Source organism: Accipiter gentilis, chromosome 6, assembly GCF_929443795.1.
Source record: "Accipiter gentilis chromosome 6, bAccGen1.1, whole genome shotgun sequence".
NCBI classification, from domain to species: Eukaryota; Metazoa; Chordata; class Aves; order Accipitriformes; family Accipitridae; genus Astur; species Astur gentilis.
The window spans coordinates 5,996,313-6,016,972 of NC_064885.1; the positions used below are offsets into that span (position 1 = coordinate 5,996,313).

Sequence of the window (20,660 nt, forward strand, 5' to 3'; positions counted from 1 at the left end):
GCAGGACCCCCCCACCCGCACCCCCAGAGGGCAGCGGTGCCCACAGCAGCCTCCTGCCCCACAGCCCCGAGTCCGGGGCGTGGGAGTGGGCTGTGCTGCTGTAGGACCAGGGACAAGGGGGCCCAGGTCTCCTCCCTGTCCCCCCCAACCCGCTTTAGACCCCCCAACACCACCAGCACCCCTGGGGCGGGCTGTGGTGGCACCTAGAGCACGGAAAAGGGGAGGGGGGGGTGTCCTGCCCCGCACCCAGGGGTGACTGCCCCTGTCCTGAAGCGGGGACAGGGACAGCGGTGGCAGTGCCACCCCCACGCCACGCCACGGGGCCATGCTGCCATCTAGCGACACGGAGCAAGGCCCGGAGTGGGGGGGTGGGGGTGGTGTCAGCCTCCCCCGACCCCCCCCCCCGTGCCTGCCAGCTCCCAGTGTCTTTGCACCGGGGGCGGGGGGAAGCCATGGGGCAGGACCCCCACGCAGGAACCAGCACCCAGCCGTGTCTCGGTGCCCACAGAGCCAGCCTCGCCCTGTTGCCATCCTGATAGTAGGGGGCACTCACCCTTCCCCGCCATGTCTTCGTGGGGGCTGTGTGGGGGTGCACGCTGACACACACACAGCCAGTTTGGTGACTATTTTCCCACGGCACCGTGGTTTTCCCGGACGGCCACGCCATGCCCGGGGACACGCACACGGTGCCCGGGACACCGCACCAGCTGTGCAGTACTGGGACAGATGTGCAGGACCCAGCGTAGACGTGCAACTCCTGCCACGGACGTGTTGCGCCCACCTTCCTCTGCTGCCCAGTGCGGACGGTGCAGCGCCCTGCACGTGTGCGATACCCGACACCCACGCGTGTAACGCCTCGCACGCTGGCGTGCGGCACCTCCCGCGCACAACAAGCGGCTCTCTCTCAGCGGGGATACGCGCGGGAATACGCCCTCAGCAGGAACGCGCGCAGCGCCCCGTGCACGCCTGGCCGCGGCACGCGCCGCGCCTCGGACACGCGTGTCTAACGCCCCGCGCACCCACGCCACAGCCCGCCCTCGCACAGGCGTCGCTACGAGGAGGCGTGGCCAGAGCCCGGAGGCGTGGCCTGCGCTTTGGAGGCGTGGCTAGCGAGAGGCAGGAGGCGTGGTCAGCGATGCAAGGGAGGTGTGGCCATCTCCGCGCCGCCGCGCGCCCCGCGCCACCGGAGCTGGCGGGGGCGTGGGGGGGCGATGGGCCCGGGGTGGCGGGCGCCCTCGGCGGCGCTGGTGGGCGGCAGCGTGGCTCTCTTCGGGGTGCTGCGACGGGCTGCCCTGGCTCTGCCCCGGCCCGCCGCCGTACGGAGCCGCCCCGGCCGCGTTTGGCGCTGGCGGAACCTCCTCGTCTCTTTCGCACACTCCGTGCTGGCCGGGCTATGGGCCCTCTTCAGGTACCGGGCACCGCGGTGGGAGGGAGCAGGGACACGGTGCACACCCTGAGAACCGGAATCGGGGCTCCGGGACTCCGCCGGAGGACGAGCCCGGGCGCTGCCCCCCGAGGGAGGAGGCACGGGGCGGGATGCTCGGGGTCCCCGTGTCTCCCGTCCCAGCGCCCTGGCCGACCCCCGTCCTCCTCTCCTCGCTTCCAGCCTCTGGCATTCCCCGGAGCTGCTCTCCGACATCCAGGACGGCTACAGCGTCTCAGGGCACCTGCTGGTCTGCTTCTCCTCGGGTAAGGAGCCAGGCAGGGCGATGGCCGTGGCCATCCCACTCCCTCTTCGGCCTCGCCCGGCACGTTGGCCTGGCATGAGCCCCCGGCTCAAGGGCCGGGCAACTCTCCGTGACGCCTGCCTTAATCACGAGCGTGAAGCCCGCAGGCTGCCAGGGCCCGGCCATCTCCCCACGCTCAACTGGAGCGAAGGCGTTTCCGACGCCTGGAGCACAGTCACGCCACGCTCTTCCTCCTTGCTGCTCCCCCTTACCCTAGCAGGTGACGGTGCACAAGCCAGACCCCCTCAATGCTCTCCTTCATCCCACAGGCTACTTCATCCATGACAGCCTTGACATCATCTTCAACCATCAGTCCCGCTCGTCTTGGGAGTACCTGGTGCACCACACCATGGTGAGTACGACCCCAGCGAGGCGAGGGGCCAGCATGGGGGGGCTACCACGCACCCCAGGGCTCAGCCCATGCAGGTTTCGTGTGCTACGGTGGGGCAAGCCGGAGCCCTTCCCTCCACCTCGCCCTGGCCGCCAGGTAGGCTGCGTATCAACAAGGCAAGGGTGCCCGGCAGGGCAGGACGCCTGCCAGCATCGGCTCCGAGCGCCGGGAGCCAGACAGGCTGCCGCGCCGGGTGAGGGAAGAGCTGGAGGCTGGTCCCAGCTCCCCAGCGCAGGGAGGTGTAACTGGTCCCCGGGGGAACTGGCTCTCCAGACTGGTTTTCTCCTGGCTCAGGTGCCTGGGGGGGGGCTGCTGGGATCTCTGGATGGTGGGGGAGCACCACTGTGTATGCCCAAACCTTGGTGGGGAAGGACTTGCCTCCCCCAGGGTGAGGAAAGCTGACCCTGCCGTGTTGTGTCCCCCCCCCGACTCCCAGGCCATCTCTGCCTTCGTCTCGCTCATCATCACGGGCCGTTTCCTGGTGGCGGCAATGCTGCTGCTGCTGGTGGAGGTGAGCAACATCTTCCTCACCGTCCGCATGCTGCTGAAGATGAGCAACGTGCCTTCCCCGGCGCTCTACGAGGCCAACAAGTACATCAACCTGGTGATGTACTTCGCCTTCCGCCTGGCGCCCCAGGCTTACCTCACCTGGTACTTCCTCCGCTACGTGGAGGTGCAGGGCCAGGGTGCCTTCCTCACCGCCAACCTCCTGCTGCTCGACGCCATGATCCTCATGTACTTCTCCCGCCTCCTCCGCTCCGATTTTTTCCCCTCTCTGCACAAGGGCTCTGCGAGGAGAGACGTGGATGGTGAGAAGTTTCTGATAGACTGAGACGTGTGCCGAGGAGGACCAGGGCTCCAACTCCCGGAGGTCCTGGCCTCTCCAAACCTGCTCTGATGTGCCTTAGGGCTCGCTCCCTGGCCCCGGGCCCTGCCTTCACCTGCTCTGCTGCCTAAAAGCGCTTCCCTGCTGGACCAGCCCGACAGCCTCGCCCAGCCATAGGGACGCTGCCGAAGCCAGGGGCACGGCTGATGGAGAAGCAGCCCAAGCCGGCTTCTGTGCAGGCAGCCGGAGGGCCAGGGGTGGCTGTGTTTCGGAGCTGATGGCCTGAGAGGGTTGCAAGGGAAGGGACGAGTCCCTCCCGTGGTGATGTTGGGTGTTATGTGCATTAAAATCGGTCTGTTTACTGCTGCCGCAGCACGTCTGGGCTGGATTTTTCCGTGGGGCAGAGCGGGGTCAGGGAGAGGATGGCAGGGACAGGGCCATGGGAAAGGATGTGTCCCCGTTCCCAGCGGAGGGCTGGCAGTGCTCAGGGAGGGAGAGGGCATATTTCTGCCTCTCGCTTTGTTCTAGGGACCCTCCAGGCATGCACTCCAGCCTGCTGGGTCCTACCAGCCCAGCTGCACCGCGCTGAGCCTGAAATTGCAAGGCCCCATCCCTCCCATGGATGGGTCCCTCCCCTCCTTCTTATTCATCTGCTCTTCCAGAGACCCAGGGCTGTGCAGGGAGCAGGGGAAGGAAGCCAGGAGAGGTACCAAGCCCTTGCTGCAGTCCCTGACCTGCCCGTCTCCCGCCCAGGCTGAGGAGCCTGGCTGGGCTGCATGACTCACCCTGCAGCCACGTGAAGTGGAGCTGGCATGGAAAAGCCCTCTGAGGCCATGGGCTCTTCCTGGAAGACTGCTGCATGGTCGCATCCCCCCTGGAGCAGTCCTCACCAGCACAGCGCAGCTCTGGCCCCCTGCAAGCGTGCTGGGTCCTTTCCTGCAGCAGCAGGACCAGGCTGCTTCCAGCAGTCCCCCCCCCCCCCCCCCCGAGCGGTGGGAGGAGAAAGGGGGTTCAGCTGTCCAGGGGAGCAGGGCCAGAACTGGCCCAGCCGGTCCTGTGGAGTACCAGAGCATTGGGAAGGCAAATCCTGCTGACGTGACCAGCACCGGACTGGCAGAAGCAGTGGGGCTTAGAGGGACTCCTGCCCAGCCCCTGCTCCAGGGCAGGATCCGTCCTACCAACCCCACCGCCAGCCCAGCTCAGGCAGAGACAGGTGCTGCAGTTGAAATAAGCTGGTGATTAAGTGGAAGCAGTGGGGGGATCACCTTCCCTCCAGAGAGCCGGGAAACGCCCCACAGGGCCGGGATCTTTCCGGAGCTCCCCGGCATGCACCGATGCAGCAGCAGGTGCAGGGGGTACATGCTGGGAATAGCCTGGCAGCCAGAGCGGAGGAGATGCGATACTCGGGATGCTGCGTGGGCAGGGACCTACACCAGCTTCAAACCCACCACCTCACCCTCTCCTCGCTCAAAGCGGAACTCAGCAGCCCCACACCGAGCTGCGAGGAGCCCCGGCAGGGCACAGCAGCACATCCCAACAGCTTTGCATCTTCCCAACCGCAGCTTAAGCCCTGGGGCCTCTGTGCACCGACTCCATCTCCAAATACCCCACACAATCAAGCCCAAACCTTAGTCTCCCCTCACCCTGATTGCTGCACCTTTCCCCTTGTCTTTCTGCACAGAGCAGACACAGCTCTGCCCCAGCAGGTCACAGGCTCAGGCAGACCAGCCCATGCTCTCACCACCCTTACAGCAGCATCAAAGGGCTGGGCATGACAAAGCTTCCCAAAACAGGGAGCCCAGCACCCCATTCCCCTCCTGGCTTCCAGCTGGAGCATCTCCCAGCAGCGCAGCACTGGCCAGGCTGGGGCAGCTGTGGGTCAGGCCAGCTGCCAGCCCAGAGCGAGAGGCAAGTGCGGGGAAGCGAAGTGCCAGACAGCAGCAGCCACTGGGCTAAGTTGAGGCAGGGTCAGGGCAGACTGCAAGTCATGCTGATGTGAAATCCCTCCCCAATCTCCATGCTGCAGCACATACCCGCTCCTCACCCCAGCAGTGATACCGGCTTTGCTACAGGAGGGACACTTCTCCCCCCCCCATCTTTCTTGGGGTGACTACAGCTAAGAAGGCAGCACAGAGCTCAGGCAGACCCCCGGAGCCCCTGCTTGTGCCCTCCCCAGGCTGCACCCAGGCCATGGGCAGGAGGTTGGGTTGGTGCCCTCAACCCCCCCAGGCCAGCAGAACATCAGAGCCGACCCCAGGAGGGAGCAGGGCTGTCCCAGGTCCTCACCCCACCATAATCCCAGCAGCGGGGCTGTGTCACCAGCAAGGAAGGCTGCCTGTTGTTCAGCCTTATCTGACGCCGCGCAGCCTGCCAACAGCCCTTGCTCTCCAAGTTTCAAGCCCCTGACCTGGGCTTGGGGAGGGCGAGGGCTAACAGCCTGGGTTCTGACTTGCGCCCAGGGTGCCAGCAGAGCCCTGCACAACACCCAAAGATCAGGAGCGACCACCATACAGGAAAGCAGTTTCTCCAGGCGATCTCATCCCTTACAGCAGGGAGGGAGCATCTCTTGCCTTCCCTACCAGCTGAACATCACACAGGGACCAGCAAGAAGGGGGGTGCTTCCAGGCAGCCCCCAATTCTAACCCCAGCTTTGAGAAGCCAACAAGCTGCCAAGGTCTGCCTGCACAAAGGCAAGCATGCAGGCTTTGCGATACCCAAAGCCACGCTCCTTGGACGGGGCAAGGGTGTGATGGCAGCTGGCCTCTCCCACACCACCACCACCACAGACCCCAGTCTCCCCAGCAGACACATTCAGCTGCTCTGCAGGCTGCCCCAGTCCCTCCACATCACTCTTCCATCCCAGGCAGCTTATGGTGTACCTAGCAGATCCAGCTGCGCTTCCCCAGCACCTGGAGCTGCAAGCACAAGGTGAAGTCTCAAGCCAAGGGCTATACAACCCAGCACAGATCTTTACCCCAGTCCCCAAAGTAGCAACTGGGACAGCTCGCCCTTTTCGCCCACCACTATCCTTCACATATGCACAAACTACCGCCCCAGGACTCTGCCAAGCCCTGCAAGAGGCTCGAAGGAACTCTGTCCCACTGCCCAAGAGCTTAATTACCCAATCAATATTTGGTCGCAGCTTCCACCGTCTCAGTCAAGTGTAACTACATACTTAAGATCAAACAGCCCTAAAGGCTTATCTGTACTTCATCTCCATTCCCTCCTCACCCAGGGCTCCACACTCTTGCAACTCTCAAAGCATTCTGAAAAGCTGGTTTCATCCACAAATTTGAGGAAGCAAAATACTGCTGAGGCAGCAACAGCAGCTACTTTGGAAACAGCCCTGATGAGGGCCATGAACCCTGTGAGGTTACAGGCAACAGGAACAGTGTTGGGAAAACCAGGCTGCGATTCACACGCTGCAGCGTGGGGAGTAGGGATCATACCAGAAAAAAAAAACCAACCACAAAGCCTCTGCTATTAGATTAGCTCGAGGGCTTCATCAAGTGAAGCTTGCAGCATAAGCAAATAGCTGATACGCTCAGAAAATGGTGCAACACTCCACTTGTGCCAGATCTGAACCATTAAGACGTTTTTGTTGCGGTTACCATCTCCCTCCTGGGTACTCATCAGCCTGCAGTATGCTCCACAAGAAAGCTATGTAGGACACAAACACATGCTAAGTACGTGGGGCAAGAAAATGCAAGAGGCTACCAGAGGTCTCGGGTAAATACAGAGATATTTGAGATTTGGGGAAGTGTCACCTCATGTTTACCAACAGCACAGAGGTCAGTGATCCAGAAGACCCCATCAGCAGGACAGCACTGCCCCTCCGTGCAATCCTCTCACAGAGCAGTCAGTTCTGCCCACCTAGTGCCAGGAAGGGAGGGAGGAACCCACCCCCTTTACTGAAATGAAGCCCCAAAAGTTTGCTGGGCGCTCTCTTTCACACAGGCTATGCTGTCACAAAACACAAGAGCCCCTCAGTGGTGTCACAGGGTTTATTATCCTGTCTGTACAGTCCTCGGTAGATGCAGTTTAGATGATTCCAATCTGGAAAGAAGCAAAGCATGTTAAAACAGATGTTATGGTGGCAGAAAGGCAGAGCCTCCTCCACAGACATTGTTGCCACGGCTGCATCTCCCCAGGATTCCTGTCCTCCGAGGACAGGCTTCTTCCTCCCAGACCTGCCCAAGAGCCTCACAGAACCGCTTTCTATGTTTATTCCACAGTGACCCTTGTGCTAAGCCACAATCTCCTACTCCAGTTTGCACCACCACTGCCTCCTGCCTATCTCAACCACCTTGAGGACTAAACTGTCTGCCACTTCCAGTGACACAGCTACCTGCACGGTAGAAACCCCTCCTTCACCCAGGCCAGCAGCACAGCGGTGCCCCTGCCCTAAGGGTGCCTCTGCCATCACTTCGCCTGTTCGAATCACCTGCCAATAGTGCTGGCCAAGAACGCTGTTAAGACAAATGCTGTGTCAACCCGGAAGCTGCAGGGCAGTTTCCACATTCTCCATGCTAATACTCTGGAGCTCTTGTACTCCTGTGGAGTGGAGCCCCTGCCTGGAGGAGTTGAAGAACAGCAGCAATTCTCTCTCCATAACTTTTCCCACCTAACCTCAGGATCTTCCAGGCAGAACTGTGTTTTGCTAGACAAGGTGGTCTTGCTTCTGAACACTCAGATCCTGTCTAACTACAAGGACACTCCAGAGAAGTGTCACTGTACTTGGAAGTACAAGTACCTCACCTGTACGTCAGGAAGAACAATCAGGTGGAAGAGATACAAGACAGCTAACAGGAGCTGCAAAGTTTCAAGGATTTCTCACCTTGTTGGCTACATCCAGCGCATCATAATCTGGAGCCAGTCGGACATAAGCCTTCTTCTCCCCATCAGGCCTGGAGTGGAACAGGAGGCATCAGAATAGAGACAGAGAACTACTCCCACCCGTTCCACATTCCCGCTACACCGATGTGCATCAGTGGTTCCTTTGGAAACATCACTTTAACTCAGTGGTAAAGAATGTTCACATCATTTGCACAAGACTCCCTGGGTGTTAGAAGAGCTCCCTGGTGAAGCCAACCCCCTGATCTGCCAACATTGCCCGCTTTCACCAAGATGCACTTAGTCACAAGTTGCATTTCTCAAAACTTTAACACTGAACACACTACGGAGCTTAATCCCACACCTCCCGAGAGCACCCACAACTGCTGAAACTCACACGTGTTCCCATTTTCTGCTAAAAGCCATTCCGGGCTCTTGAAGCATCTCACACTCACCAGTGACCTATTCTCCCCCTCATCTCACCTAATCAGTGTGTTGACCTTGGCCACATCGATATCATACAGCTTCTTGACAGCCTGTTTGATCTGGTGCTTGTTTGCCTTGACATCAACAATGAAAACCAGAGTATTGTTATCCTCTATCTTCTTCATTGCAGACTCTGTGGTCAAAGGGAACTTGATAATGGCATAATGGTCCAGCCTGCAGGAGAGAGACCCTGTGGTTAACAGAAGGCTGGCAGACACTGTCTCTGCACTTCAGGGGCTTTCTTTGGGGTGCATCAGCTACCAAAAAAGTTCTAATCACAAACTCTCAGGCTTTGGTCGCTTGAAATCATCACCTGCACCCCGAACACCACCCCCCCAGCCCTCTAACACCAAGGTGTGGCTCAGCTCCCAGGGCGGCACCGAGCCAAGGTCCCACCCTGGGACCTGCAGCAGGGCAGAGCCAAACACCCCACACGTACTTGTTTCTCCGTGGGGCACTCTTCCGGGGGTACTTGGGCTGCCGCCGCAGTCGCAGTGTCTTGGGCCTGCGGAATGTGGGCGACGTGCGGATCTTCTTCTTCTTGTGACTGTGGACCCCCTTCAGAACGGCCTTCTTGGCCTTCAGCGCCTTAGCCTTTGCCTCTGTCTTCGGAGGCACAGCTATGACAACAGCTCAGTCAGTACAGCCAGGATCTGCAGGACCAGTATATGCTCCCCTGCCTGTCCTAACGGACCACGGCTTCCCCTGTCATGCAACTCAATGAACAGGTCCTCTCCAAGCGGTCCACGCTCCCTCATCCAACCAAGACCAACCCCAAAACGCCCAAGAAAGCTGAAGTTTCCCCCTTCCCTCCCCCCCCAAACAAACCAGTCTCCCACCTCACCAACGGACAGGGCCACTCATTCCATCCCAAGCTCCCTCAACCCCCTGCAGACCCCAGGAGTCCCAGCACCGACACCTCGGCCCACCCTCTCTCAGGTAACAGGGTTGCACCCGCCGGTGCAGGCCTCTCCCGCCCCCCCCTCCACGTGCCCGCGGCCCAGCACCAGGCTGAAGCCCTCCACCACCCCACCACCTCCCTCAGCCCGGCTCCCCCCGCCTCCACGTACACCCGCACCCCGGAGAATACCTCAGCACGACCCCCCCCTACAACCCCTAAGACCCCGCCGCCGCCCCCAGCCCTCACCCTCCTTCTTCGCCTTGGGCGCCATCTTGGCCAGGCGGAAGCCGAAAGGGGTTTCCCGCCCCGCACCGCACGGGCTTATAGCCCCAAATCTCGCGAGACCTTCCCCCTCCCCGCTCTCCCTTCTCCCACCCAACTCTCGCGATACTTCAGTAGCCCGCCGGGAATGGTAGTACTACCCACTGCCTGCCTCATTAGCGCATGCGCCGACACCTCCCCGCCCCGCGGGGCCTCATGGGAGTTGTAGTTCTACTACGTAGTCGACTACAGCCCCCCCCCCCCCCCCCCCGGCCGCCGCCCCGACGGAGAACGGGGACGAGCCCCGGTGTGGGGAGGGATTACCGGGGTCCCGTCGCCTGGGCAGCACCGCTGTGGCCCACCCCCGGAGGAACCGGCGTCCTGGCCCCTCCCCCGCCCCCTTTCGGGGGCGGGGGAGGGGCCAGGACGCCGGTTCCTCCGGGGCTGGGCGTGCAGCGCCGAGCACCGCTACCGGAGCTGGGCATTTCGCGGTAACGGGGACCCCCCCCCTACACACACACACCTCATTCTCCCGCGGAAGGAACCAGGACAGGGTGGGGAGGGCTTGGTCGTGGACCGGGAATGCGTCGAGGGGACACGTTTGGGGGACACGGAGTGGGGATGGACACGGGGAGCGGTGGGACGCAGAGAGGGTCACGGAGCTGGGGTCGGGTGGGACGTGGGGACAGTCGCAGTCGGGGACCGGTGGGATACGGGGATGGGAGTGCGGTGGGATGCCACGCTTGGGATGTGGAGGACAGTTGGGGACACGGGGACAGTGGTACCCCGGTGTGCAGGGACATGGGGACAGCTGTATCCCGGGGTGTGGGGACAAGCCACGCTTGGGGACATGGGGACAGCCGTACCCTGGGATGGCCCACTCGGGGTGTGGGGATGGCTGGGAACATGGGGACAGCTGGGAACATGGGGACAGCTGCACCCCGGGGCGTGGGTACAGCCCCACTCAGGGATCTTGAGGTGGCTGGGACACGGGGACAGCCAGGCTTGGGGATGTGGGGACAGGCAGGACCTGGGGACAGCCACGTCCCGGGGACGTGAAGACGATCGGGATAAGGGGACAGCCCCGCTTGGGGACACAGGGACAGCCGTATTCTGGGATGCTGTGCATGAGGACGTGGGGACAGCCGGGACACCACGACATCGCCGCTGCCTGCTCCTTCTGTCCCCAGGCCTCGCGGTGGCCCTCAGCTTGTCCCCGCTCCCCCCCTCCGGCCCCCCGGCCCACCCAGGCGGCCCCGTGGGACCATGAACGTTCTGGCTCCTGTCCGCAGGGACAGGGTCATCGCCGACCTGCCCTCGGTGAGCAGCAGCGGGGGACACACGCACCGGCCCGGGGGTGGCCTCGCCGAGGCCCGTGGTCACAGTGGTGTCCCCCTTTGTCCCCCCCCAAACAGTGTTTTCGGAAGGAGGCCGCCCTGCACTCCCGCTCCGCCTTCCACCCCACGGTGGCCAGCGCTTGCCAGGAACAACGGACGGGCACCGTGGGGTGAGTCCGGGGCGATTTGGGGTCCCCAATCCAGGATTGGGGGGGGTGACAAGGTGCCCACCGTCCCGCCAGCCCCGGGTGGGGGTCCCCGGCACAGGCGCCTCGTGGCTGCCGGCGCTGCCCGTGTGCCGAGCCCTGCGTCACGGCGCAGGAATGTGGCGCGGGGGGGGGGGACGACATGGGGGTCCGGGTTGGGCTGTGGCTGACGGCGGGGTGGGAAAGCTGGGTTTGCAGGGTGCTGCCGGACACGGGGGGCTACGGGGCGATTCTCCCCCACCCTGTGAACCCGGCCTGCCTGGGGGGCTGGCTGGGGGGAGGCAGGCAGGGACCCCTCCACGCCGCTGAGCGGCCATGCGTCCCCCTGCCCTGCAGGTTCAAGATCTCCAAGATCATCGTGGTGGGGGACCTCTCGGTGGGAAAGACCTGCCTGATCAACCGGTAACGGGACATCCCCTGCCTCAAAGAGGGTCTGGGGGGGGGGACAGGGAGACACCACCCCCCCGCCAAAGGGCAGCAGCACCTTGGGCTGAGCTCGACTCCAGCCAGACTCTGGTTCTGGGCACCCTTTGGGGTGGCGGGCACTGCCTCCCCCCATGGGTGGGAATTTGGGGGGCCAGGGGCTGCTGACAGCCCCCCCCTCCCTCCCCCCAGCTTTTGCAAAGACACCTTCGACAAGAACTACAAGGCGACCATCGGAGTGGATTTTGAGATGGAGCGGTTTGAGGTGCTGGGGGTCCCCTTCAGCCTGCAGCTGTGAGTAGGTGCCAGCCCCCTCCCTGTGCACCCCTGCGGCCCCCCCTCACCTCCCGTACCCCCCCCTCCCCAGGTGGGACACGGCTGGCCAGGAACGCTTCAAGTGCATTGCCTCCACCTACTACCGAGGAGCGCAAGGTGAGGTCCCCACCACGTCCCACCACATCAGCTCTCCCCGTCCCCATCTCACCCTTCCTTCCCCCCTCGCCAGCCATCGTGATCGTCTTCGATGTCAACGACGTGGCGTCCCTGGAGCACACGCGGTAGGTGACACGTGGCCAAGGGGCCGAGGGGGGACTGGGGCCGAGTGTGGGGGGCGGTGGGGCTGGATGGAGAGGTGAGAGCCGGGCAGGAGGGCACCGGGCTGCTGGCAACGCTGCGTCGTGCGAGCAAGAGGGTAGCGCTTGGCCACCGACCGGTGACAGTGGCCCCCCGCAGGCAGTGGCTGGCTGACGCCCTGAAGGAGAACGACCCATCCAACGTGATCCTCTTCTTGGTGGGCTCCAAGAAGGACCTGAGCGTGAGTGTCCCCCCCTTCCCACGGGCTCCCTGTGCCCCAGCTCGGCAGGGCTGTCCCCATCACCCACCCACCACCCCCGGCTCGGTTGGCAGACGCCGGCACAGTACAGCCTGATGGAGAAGGATGCTCTCAAGGTGGCCCAGGAGATGCAGGCGGAATACTGGGCTGTCTCCTCACTCACCGGTGGGTCCCCGGCTGGGTGGGGGCGAGATGTGAACCCCAGTGTCCAGCCAGGTGTGGGGACACTCAAGGGGTCTCATCCCACGGGGCAGGGGAGAACGTGCGGGATTTCTTCTTCCGCGTGGCGGCATTGACCTTCGAGAGCAGCGTGCTGGCTGAGCTGGAGCGCAGCAGTGCCCGCAAGATCGGCGACACCGTGCGTGAGTACCCCTGGCTGGCCCTGTGTGGGTGCCCTCCCCCTTATCCCCCACCCACCCACTCACCCCCCCTTCCCTCCCTCTGCCCCTCCAGGGATCAGCAGCAATGAGAGTGACCTGTACCTGTCGGCACCCCGCAAGAAACCCAAGTGCTGCCAGTGAGGGGGCAGCCCCCGGCCCACCCCCACGCTCACACCTCTGGACCAAAGAAGGGTGGCCCCGGCCGGCCCCAAGAAGCCGTCCCTGCCGCCCCCCAGCTCCCCCCGGCCCCCCGCCTGCCCGGGCACCCACGGCTGGGGCGGGCAGGAGTGCCCATGCAGCTCCTTTAGCTATGCAAACCCAGGTACTGCTCGCAGCGGGAGATGTCCCCGGGCTCCCATTTGTCTTAATAAAATCTTTTTTATGCTTTTTAAGGAAGGTGTGGAGCTGGGCGGTGGGGAGAAGTTGGGGTCTGCTCCAGGGCACGGCCCCCAGGCTCCTGGGCAGGCGAGAAGATGGAGCCAGGGGAGGATGGCTGCTACCGAGGAGGGGTTATCGTCTTGGGTACGGTGAAAGCCAAACCAGGCGGTGGATGCCCTGGACATCCCTGCCCTGAAGAGCCAGCAGCCCTGCACCCCACGGGGGGATACAAGGGACACTTGAGGTGCCAGTCCCGCCGTCATTCCCAGCCGAACTGGTGGCGGTCGAAGCGGGGCTGCAGGCGGGGGGGGACGCAGTGGGCACACTTGTAGTGCTCCTGGATCCACCGCCCGCCCTCGCTGCCTTCGATGCAGATGGCGGCGACGCCTGCGGGGACACGGAGGGGGCTCGGCGTTGGCCACTGTGGGGTACGGGGATGGTGGTCCCGCTGCACCCATGGGTGCACCCCTGGGGTGCCCTGGGGCCCCCCCTTACCTGCCACGACCCCCCCCAGCCGCTCCACCAGCTGGATGGCTGCTCGCATGGTGCCCCCAGTTTCAACCCACTGGTCCACGAGGAGGATGCGCAGACCTGGGAGGGGACAAAGGCTGCGGCTGAGTGCCCGGTACCCGTGCCAGCAGCCGCACCCCACGACAAGGAGCACCCCAATGGCTCACCCGGCGAGATGGCGTCGGTGCGGACCTCCATCACCTTCTCTCGGCCCGAGTAGTCGGTGTAGGGCTGCGTCAGCGTCTGCACGCAGAGGTGCCCGGCTTTGCGGATGGCCAGGAAACCTTTCCGTAGTATGGCGGCGGCGGCAGCGCCTGGGGGTGGGCATGGCATTGTCAGGCCCACAGGGACGAGGAATGGGGACCCAGCGCTCACCCGCATCCCCGCTCACCCAGGATGAAGCCCATGGCATCAATGCCGGCCACCATGTCAATGGGGTCTCCCTGGAAGGGCTGCAGCAGGTCAGCCACGCAGTCCTGCAAGCCCTGGGGAGAGAGAACGGAGGTGCTGGGTGCCCGCAGCCCACCGTGGGCACCCACAGCCCATATGCTAGTGCCCGTGGGCATGGCCGGGTGCCTCGGCAGCCCCGTGGAGGTGCAGCCCACCCTGGCACCCCTACGGGTGCCATCCCCCCCAGGCACTGGGTACTTGCGGGTGACAGTAGAGCCGGGAAGGGTCCAGCCAGGCGTAGTCGGGACCCTTGACGTTGGGGGCCATCCGCGCCAGGTACCAGCCCTTCTCCCGGGCGGCGGGGACGTGGCACAAGTCCATGTGTGGGGACCACCGACGCTGCAAGCACTGAGCATGAAATGGGGGTGAAACCCCACCCCACCCCCAGTCCCCACAGGGCTCCCCACGGCTCGGTGCCACCCACCCTCCCCATCCGCACCCACACGCGGACACCCCGGGGTCCCAACGCGCCCGAATCGGCTCCGTACCTGGGTGCCGGCGGTGAGGCTGAGGCGAGCGGGACCGTCACGGGGAGCGTCACAGACAGCGACAGCTGAGTGGGGGCAGCCCCTGTGGCGCTGGGCCCCCGCCAGCACCCTCGGCCAGCTCGGCCCTGGGTTGGTGCCAATGCTGGAGCCTTGCCCTTGGGCAAATAACGTGCCCCCACCGGGCTCTGCTGTCCCAACCGGGCGGTTGCATGGTGGGCAACGGCGAGGCTGGGGCATTCGCACCCCGCGTGGGTGTCCCCAGCACGGGTGACCCAGCGCCCGAAGCACCCCTTGGGTGCAAGGGTCAGCAAACCGGGGTGACGCTCAGGGTGCAGCCCAACCACGGGCGCTCGGGCAGCGCGGGGCCATTCGGAGGGTGGCCCGAGTCCCCGTTGGGGTGTCCGGGCACCGTCTTGTCTCGCCGAGCGTTGGCTCCCACGGCCGCCCAGCGTGCCAGATCCAGATCCGGATCGCCAAGGGGCTCCGTGGCCAAGGCCTGGGGAGGGGGTGGGTGGGTGGGTGAGCCCCGGCAGCCGTGCTGGGAGCAGCCGGGTGCCGGGTGGGGGGGGGGGGGGTGCTACCAGCCCCGGCTGGCCACGAAGCACCGGGGGCTGCCCCTGTGAAAGACGCCGTGGGGCGGGACCGTGGGGAGCGTCCGTGGGCCGGGACGCGGGGCGGCGGGGAGCATCGTTCTCCCGTCGGGGGCCGCTCCGGGGCCGGGGGCCGTGCGGGGGGGGGGGGGGGGGGGGGGCCGGCACGTCACGGGGCGGGAGCCTCGGGGCCGCTTCGTTACCGGCCCCCGGCACATCACCCCACCGGCTGCCACAGCAACGGGGCCCGGCCCCACCGGGAGGGGTAACCCCTCCGGGCAGCGGCTCCGGCAGCCCGGTTCGCCGGGCCCCTCCGTGCCGTGGTAGCCCCGCGGTGGCCGGCGACGGTGCCATGGGAGTCCCGGGGCTGCTCTGCCGCCTCCTCCTCCTCCTCCTCCTCCTGGCAGCCGGCCCCGGAGCGGCCCCGCCGGGACGGTCCCGCGCCCGCCGGGGGCTCACCTACCCCGGGACGCTGTGGTGCGGCGCGGGCAGCAACGCCGATGCCTACGAGCAGCTGGGTAAGGGCGGCGGGGCCGCTGCTACCTGTCCCTTCCCTTCCCTTCCCTTCCCTTCCCTTCCCTTCCCTTCCCTAACCATCTCTTCCTTTCCCATCCCTTCCCTTCCCTTCCCTTCCCTTCCCTTCCCATCCCTTTCCCTTCCCTTCCCTTCCCATCTCTTCCCTTCCCTAACCATCCTTTCCCTTCCCTTCCCTTCCCTTCCCTTCCCTTCCCTTCCCTTCCCTTCCCTTCCCTTCCCTTCCCTTCCCTTCCCTTCCCTTCCCTTCCCTTCCCTTCCCATCTCTTCCCTTCCCATCCCTTTCCCTTCCCTTCCCTTCCTATCTCTTCCCTTCCCTAACCATCCTTTCCCTTCCCTTCCCTTCCCTTCCCTTCCCTTCCCTTCCCTTCCCTTCCCTTCCCTTCCCTTCCCTTCCCTTCCCTTCCCTTCCCTTCCCATCTCTTCCCTTCCCTTCCCTTCCCTTCCCTTCCCTTCCCTTCCCTTCCCATCTCTTCCCTTCCCATCTCTTCCCTTCCCATCTCTTCCCTTCCCTTCCCTTCCCTTCCCTTCCCTTCCCTTCCCTTCCCTTCCCTTCCCATCTCTTCCCTTCCCATCCCTTCCCTTCCCTTCCCTTCCCTTCCCTTCCCTTCCCTTCCCTTCCCATCTCTTCCCTTCCCTAACCATCCCTTCCCTTCCCTTCCCTTCCCTTCCCTTCCCTTCCCTTCCCTTCCCTTCCCATCTCTTCCCTTCCCTTCTCTTCCCTTCCCTAACCATCCCTTCCCTTCCCTTCCCATCTCTTCCCTTCCCTAACCATCCCTTCCCTTCCCTTCCCTTCCCTTCCCTTCCCTTCCCTTCCCATCTCTTCCCTTCCCTAACCATCCCTTCCCTTCCCTTCCCATCTCTTCCCTTCCCTTCCCTTCCCTTCCCTAACCATCCCTTCCCTTCCCTTCCCATCTCTTCCCTTCCCATCCCTTCCCTTCCCTTCCCTTCCCTAACCATCCCTTCCCTTCCCTTCCCTTCCCTTCCCTTCCCTTCCCTTCCCATCTCTTCCCTTCCCTAACCATCCCTTCCCTTCCCTTCCCATCTCTTCCCTTCCCTTCCCTTCCCTTCCCTAACCATCCCTTCCCTTCCCTTCCCATCTCTTCCCTTCCCATCCCTTCCCTTCCCTTCCCTTCCCTTCCCTTCCCTTCCCTTCCCGTCCCTTCCCTTCCCTTCCCATCTCTTCCCTTCCCTAACCATCCCTTCCCTTCCCTTTCCTTCCCTTCCCATCTCTTCCCTTCCCTTCCCTAACCATCCCTTCCCTTCCCTTCCCTAACCATCCCTTCCCTTCCCTTCCCATCTCTTCCCTTCCCTTCCCTTCCCTTCCCTAACCATACCTTCCCTTCCCTTCCCTTCCCTTCCCTTCCCTTCCCTTCCCTTCTCTTCCCATCTCTTCCCTTCCCTTCCCTTCCCTTCCCTTCCCTTCCCTTCCCTTCCCTTCCCTTCCCATCTCTTCCCTTCCCTTCCCTTCCCTTCCCTTCCCTTCCCTTCCCTTCCCTTCCCTTCCCTTCCCTTCCCTTCTCTTCCCTTCCCTTCCCATCTCTTCCCTTCCCTAACCATCCCTTCCCTTCCCTTCCCTTCCCTTCCCTTCCCTTCCCTTCCCTTCCCTTCCCATCTCTTCCCTTCCCTAACCATCCCTTCCCTTCCCTTCCCTTCCCATCTCTTCCCTTCCCTTCCCTTCCCTAACCATCCCTTCCCTTCCCTTCCCATCTCTTCCCTTCCCATCCCTTCCCTTCCCTTCCCTTCCCTTCCCTTCCCTTCCCTTCCCTTCCCTTCCCTTCCCTTCCCTTCCCTTCCCTTCCCTTCCCTTCCCTTCCCTTCCCTTCTCTTCCCTTCCCTAACCATCCCTTCCCTTCCCTTTCCTTCCCTTCCCATCTCTTCCCTTCCCTTCCCTAACCATCCCTTCCCTTCCCTTTCCTTCCCTTCCCATCCCTTCCCTTCCCTTCCCTTCCCTTCCCTTCCCTTCCCTTCCCTTCCCATCCCTAACCATCCCTTCCCTTTCCTTCCCTTCCCTTCCCTTCCCTTCCCTTCCCTTCCCTTCCCTTCCCTTCCCTTCCCTTCCCTTCCCTTCCCTTCCCATCTCTTCCCTTCCCTAACCATCCCTTCCCTTCCCTTTCCTTCCCTTCCCATCTCTTCCCTTCCCTTCCCTAACCATCCCTTCCCTTCCCTTTCCTTCCCTTCCCTTCCCATCTCTTCCCTTCCCTAACCATCCCTTCCCTTCCCTTCCCTTCCCTTCCCTTCCCTTCCCTTCCCTTCCCATCTCTTCCCTTCCCTTCCCTTCCCTTCCCTTCCCTTCCCTTCCCTTCCCTTCCCTTCCCTTCCCATCTCTTCCCTTCCCTTCCCTTCCCTTCCCTTCCCTTCCCTTCCCTTCCCTTCCCCTCCCCGTCCCATCCCCATGCTAGTGCAGTCCCTGTCTGTCCCAGTTCAGTCTCTACCCCAGTGCCAGTCCAGTCCCGGTTCGCCTCTGTCTACTCCCCATCACAGAGCTGACCCCTCCTGGTCCCCACACTGGTCCCGTCATTGTTCCCATCCTGGTGCTGGTCCAGTTCTGGTCCACCCTCTGTCCCCAGCCTGATCCCTGGTCCATCCTGCTCCCATTCTGGTCTCCATCCCACTGCTGGTCCAACCTGGTTCACTCCCAGTCCCTGTCCTGATCCCAGCCTAGTCCCTCTCTTGGTCCTGTTCCAGTCCTGGTCCCCATCCTGATCCTAGCCTAGTCCCAGTCTCATCCCCACTGTGGTGCTGGTGCAGCCCCAGTCCCCATCCCAGGGCCAGCCTTGTCCTTATCCAAGTGCCAGTCCAGTCCCAGACCCTACCCATCCCAGCCTGATCCCAGTCCTATCTCAGTCCGATCCAACTCTGATCCCAATCTTAGCCCAGCGCATCCCCGATCCCAACCCCATCTAGCCCCAGCCCATGCGTGCGGGCCCTGCCTGCACCCCTGCCTGCACCCCTGCCTGCAGGGGAACACCGGGACACGGACCGCTGCTGCCGGGACCATGACCACTGCCAGCACGTCATCCACCCCTTCACCGCCCGCTATGGGTACCGCAACCTGCGCTGGCACACCATCAGCCACTGCGACTGCGACCGCAGGTGAGCGTCCCAGCACCCGACTGTGCCCCGCAGCATCCCTACATCCTGGGGGGGGCGTCCCAAGCCCCTCTGGCAGCCCCCATCCCGACTCCTCCTCACCCCAGCTCTGCCCCACGGCAGGTTGAAGGAGTGCCTGCGGCAGGTGAACGACACGGCCTCGCGGGTGGTGGGCCAGGCCTTCTTCAACGTCATCCAGGTGCCCTGCTTCGAGTTCGCCTACAAGGAGGAGTGCGTGGAGCCCTACCTCTACGTCTGGTGAGTGCTCCCCGCCGCGGGGACCGGGCACCCCTCCCCGGCCCCGCCGGGGCTCGCCTCATCCCGCTCTCTGCAGGTGCAAGGCGTACAACACGGTGGCCATCGCGGTGCCCAAGGAGCCGGTGCTGTACGAGTTCGGCGGGGAGCTGATCGACCGGGCAGCGAGGCCCCGGGGGGTCCCTCTGAGCCCCCCGTGGAGCAGCGTGGGTGGAGGAACCATCCCCGTGGAGCATCACGCGCCCGCCCGCCCGCCGTCCCGCCCCAAAGCAGCCAAGAAAGAGAGGAAGGGGAAGAAGAAAGATAAGAAAAAGAAGAAAGGTCTGAAAAAGAAAGGCCCTTCCAAAAACAGGGAGCCGAGCCATCCTGCAGCCGCTGCCCCCGCTCGTCCCACTGTGGGGCAGGACCCCTGGGCCCCGCTGCCGGACTTGGGGGAAGCAGCCAACGCCATCCTGAGCGATGCCCCGGCCTGGGAGGGCTTGGACAGGGACCCAGCGCCGGCCACCCCATCTCCGGTCCCCACCACCAGTGGGAAGAAGAGGAGGAAGGAGAGAAACAGAAAGAAGAGGCTGAAAAGCAAAGCTGAGGCAGAGCCTGCATGAGAGCTGCGGCCCTGACTCCCCCCTCGCAGGTCTTGGCTGTGTAATAAAGTTGGTCACTCGAGCAGATAACGCAGCCTCGGCCCCGTCTTCGTGGGGAGAAAGGATCGCACCGGGCGCGGGATCCAGGGGCAATCCTGGGGCTGATCCCGCTTGCAGGGCTGTGGGAGGAGAAGCACCCGGAACGGGGTGGGTAGCGAGCAGGTTTGAGTGGTTCCTCACCGCTCCCACCGGCTCGTGTCATCTTCCTGGGCACTGGGGACAGCGAGTTGCTGCTCTGGCTGGGGACATAGCTCCTGTCCCCATGCTGGCCCAGGGCAGAGCCCTGATTTTATCTCCCCTGCTGCAGAGGGGTTGAGCTCCAGCTCCCCAGGGTTGTATTTCTCTGGAGGACCAGTTAATGAATCACACCACCCCAGCTCTCTCCTTTTCCCAGTGCTCCCACGCCAGCGCCGACTCCTTCTCCAGCCCCCAGCAACAGGCAGCCAGGGTTGCGCTGGGACGAACTGGGGCCTCATCCCTCCCCAGAGGCTCCTCAAATGCCATACAAGAGCTCTTTGGAGTGGGACAATAGAAGCTTTTCCAGCCCTTGGACAAAGGCAGATGCTGCCCTGGGGAGGGGCAGGGCAAGCTGCCTGTGGCCCTGCCTGGCGGATGGCGGTCACAGCCCGACTTGTTCCCCTTGCCCATAACTGGGCTGCTCTAGTGAAGAGTTTGAGGGCAGAGCCCAGAGATAAGGCATTGCCACCAACTCCAGGAACGGGCTTCCGAGTGAGAAATGTGGCTGGACACGGTGGCCCCTCTCCTACCTGGTGAGGCCGGTAGAAAGACCTTCCTGCACCAGCACCAAATTCCAGAATTGGAAAAAGCTGGAGTGATGGGAGCTGAGTGCTGTCTCCTGTTTTGCCACGACACAGACTTGGGAGATCAGGCAGGACCAAGGCCCGGAGAGCAGAGCTGCCCCATGCAACCCCCACTGCTCCCAGAGGATCACAATCCCAAATCCCCAAAATACGAAATAAGCGGACCACAAGAGCCCAGGGGGGAAATACCAAGGTTGTAGTGAGGCATCAAACACTCTTGAGCACTGCTAATGGGCGCAAAGTCCTTGCCATAGTGTCACAGCAGGAAGCACAGACGTGTCATGCAGGCAGTTTCCC

The 20,660-nt window shown here is 63.3% G+C and overlaps 5 protein-coding genes and 2 non-coding genes across 8 annotated transcripts; 3 read left to right on the forward strand and 4 right to left on the reverse strand.

Moving 5' to 3' along the window:
• Positions 1 to 1,164: 1,164 nt before the first annotated feature.
• On the forward strand, positions 1,165 to 3,331 carry TLCD1 (TLC domain containing 1). The gene is made up of 4 exons (XM_049801821.1): positions 1,165 to 1,408; positions 1,607 to 1,689; positions 1,997 to 2,079; positions 2,555 to 3,331. Exons 1-4 carry the CDS (start codon positions 1,212 to 1,214, stop codon positions 2,948 to 2,950), a joined length of 759 nt encoding a protein of 252 aa, XP_049657778.1. The 5' UTR covers positions 1,165 to 1,211; the 3' UTR covers positions 2,951 to 3,331.
• Positions 3,332 to 6,934: 3,603 nt separating this feature from the next.
• RPL23A (ribosomal protein L23a) lies at positions 6,935 to 9,483 on the reverse strand. The gene is made up of 5 exons (XM_049801822.1): positions 9,411 to 9,483; positions 8,703 to 8,883; positions 8,261 to 8,437; positions 7,782 to 7,851; positions 6,935 to 7,000 (listed from the first exon to the last, which is right to left on the reverse strand). Exons 1-5 carry the CDS (start codon positions 9,433 to 9,435, stop codon positions 6,986 to 6,988), a joined length of 468 nt encoding a protein of 155 aa, XP_049657779.1. The 5' UTR covers positions 9,436 to 9,483; the 3' UTR covers positions 6,935 to 6,985.
• Positions 7,927 to 7,994, reverse strand: LOC126040115 (small nucleolar RNA SNORD42). The gene has a single exon (XR_007506535.1). It is a non-coding gene; the product is annotated as a small nucleolar RNA SNORD42 (small nucleolar RNA).
• Positions 8,511 to 8,583, reverse strand: LOC126040118 (small nucleolar RNA Z17). Its single transcript, XR_007506538.1, has one exon. It is a non-coding gene; the product is annotated as a small nucleolar RNA Z17 (small nucleolar RNA).
• Positions 9,484 to 9,807: 324 nt separating the features above from the next.
• On the forward strand, positions 9,808 to 12,949 carry RAB34 (RAB34, member RAS oncogene family). 2 transcript variants are annotated; one of them, XM_049801819.1, is made up of 11 exons: positions 9,808 to 9,916; positions 10,616 to 10,745; positions 10,841 to 10,932; positions 11,305 to 11,370; positions 11,584 to 11,685; positions 11,759 to 11,823; positions 11,897 to 11,948; positions 12,124 to 12,205; positions 12,298 to 12,388; positions 12,478 to 12,585; positions 12,677 to 12,949. In XM_049801819.1, exons 2-11 carry the CDS (start codon positions 10,692 to 10,694, stop codon positions 12,742 to 12,744), a joined length of 780 nt encoding a protein of 259 aa, XP_049657776.1. In that variant the 5' UTR covers positions 9,808 to 9,916; positions 10,616 to 10,691; the 3' UTR covers positions 12,745 to 12,949. The 2 variants fall into 2 exon arrangements, with proteins under 2 accessions (XP_049657776.1, XP_049657777.1); XM_049801820.1 differs by having other exon boundaries at positions 9,873 to 9,979.
• A 66-nt stretch (positions 12,950 to 13,015) lies between these two features.
• On the reverse strand, positions 13,016 to 14,262 carry LOC126039697 (adenine phosphoribosyltransferase-like). Its single transcript, XM_049803215.1, has 5 exons — positions 14,140 to 14,262; positions 13,883 to 13,976; positions 13,659 to 13,805; positions 13,477 to 13,572; positions 13,016 to 13,368 (listed from the first exon to the last, which is right to left on the reverse strand). Exons 1-5 carry the CDS (start codon positions 14,260 to 14,262, stop codon positions 13,241 to 13,243), a joined length of 588 nt encoding a protein of 195 aa, XP_049659172.1. The 3' UTR covers positions 13,016 to 13,240.
• Positions 14,263 to 15,262: 1,000 nt separating this feature from the next.
• On the forward strand, positions 15,263 to 19,511 carry PROCA1 (protein interacting with cyclin A1). The gene is made up of 4 exons (XM_049803076.1): positions 15,263 to 15,537; positions 18,517 to 18,649; positions 18,770 to 18,904; positions 18,981 to 19,511. Exons 1-4 carry the CDS (start codon positions 15,372 to 15,374, stop codon positions 19,501 to 19,503), a joined length of 957 nt encoding a protein of 318 aa, XP_049659033.1. The 5' UTR covers positions 15,263 to 15,371; the 3' UTR covers positions 19,504 to 19,511.
• Positions 19,512 to 20,660: the final 1,149 nt, after the last annotated feature.

What these genes read in the sequence shown, in the direction of transcription:
- LOC126039697 (XM_049803215.1), bottom strand. Translation starts at nt 14,262, where the DNA reads ATGGACTTGTGCCACGTCCCCGCCGCCCGGGAGAAGGGCTGGTACCTG. An exon ending in TGCCATGGGCTTCATCCTGG is followed by an intron (nt 13,806 to 13,882) that starts GTGAGCGGGGAT and finishes GCCCACCCCCAG; the next exon opens with GCGCTGCCGCCGCCGCCATA. An exon ending in GCTGGGGGGGGTCGTGGCAG is followed by an intron (nt 13,369 to 13,476) that starts GTAAGGGGGGGC and finishes GTGTCCCCGCAG; the next exon opens with GCGTCGCCGCCATCTGCATC.
- RPL23A (XM_049801822.1), bottom strand. Translation starts at nt 9,435, where the DNA reads ATGGCGCCCAAGGCGAAGAAGGAGG. An exon ending in GCCCAAGGCGAAGAAGGAGG is followed by an intron (nt 8,884 to 9,410) that starts GTGAGGGCTGGG and finishes CTGTTGTCATAG; the next exon opens with CTGTGCCTCCGAAGACAGAG. An exon ending in AGTGCCCCACGGAGAAACAA is followed by an intron (nt 8,438 to 8,702) that starts GTACGTGTGGGG and finishes TCTCTCCTGCAG; the next exon opens with GCTGGACCATTATGCCATTA.
- TLCD1 (XM_049801821.1), top strand. Translation starts at nt 1,212, where the DNA reads ATGGGCCCGGGGTGGCGGGCGCCCTCGGCGGCGCTGGTGGGCGGCAGC. An exon ending in GGGCTATGGGCCCTCTTCAG is followed by an intron (nt 1,409 to 1,606) that starts GTACCGGGCACC and finishes CCTCGCTTCCAG; the next exon opens with CCTCTGGCATTCCCCGGAGC. An exon ending in GCTGGTCTGCTTCTCCTCGG is followed by an intron (nt 1,690 to 1,996) that starts GTAAGGAGCCAG and finishes TTCATCCCACAG; the next exon opens with GCTACTTCATCCATGACAGC.
- PROCA1 (XM_049803076.1), top strand. Translation starts at nt 15,372, where the DNA reads ATGGGAGTCCCGGGGCTGCTCTGCCGCCTCCTCCTCCTCCTCCTCCTC. An exon ending in CACTGCGACTGCGACCGCAG is followed by an intron (nt 18,650 to 18,769) that starts GTGAGCGTCCCA and finishes GCCCCACGGCAG; the next exon opens with GTTGAAGGAGTGCCTGCGGC. An exon ending in GAGCCCTACCTCTACGTCTG is followed by an intron (nt 18,905 to 18,980) that starts GTGAGTGCTCCC and finishes CGCTCTCTGCAG; the next exon opens with GTGCAAGGCGTACAACACGG.
- RAB34 (XM_049801819.1), top strand. Translation starts at nt 10,692, where the DNA reads ATGAACGTTCTGGCTCCTGTCCGCAGGGACAGGGTCATCGCCGACCTG. An exon ending in CAACGGACGGGCACCGTGGG is followed by an intron (nt 10,933 to 11,304) that starts GTGAGTCCGGGG and finishes CCTGCCCTGCAG; the next exon opens with GTTCAAGATCTCCAAGATCA. An exon ending in GTCCCCTTCAGCCTGCAGCT is followed by an intron (nt 11,686 to 11,758) that starts GTGAGTAGGTGC and finishes CCCCCTCCCCAG; the next exon opens with GTGGGACACGGCTGGCCAGG.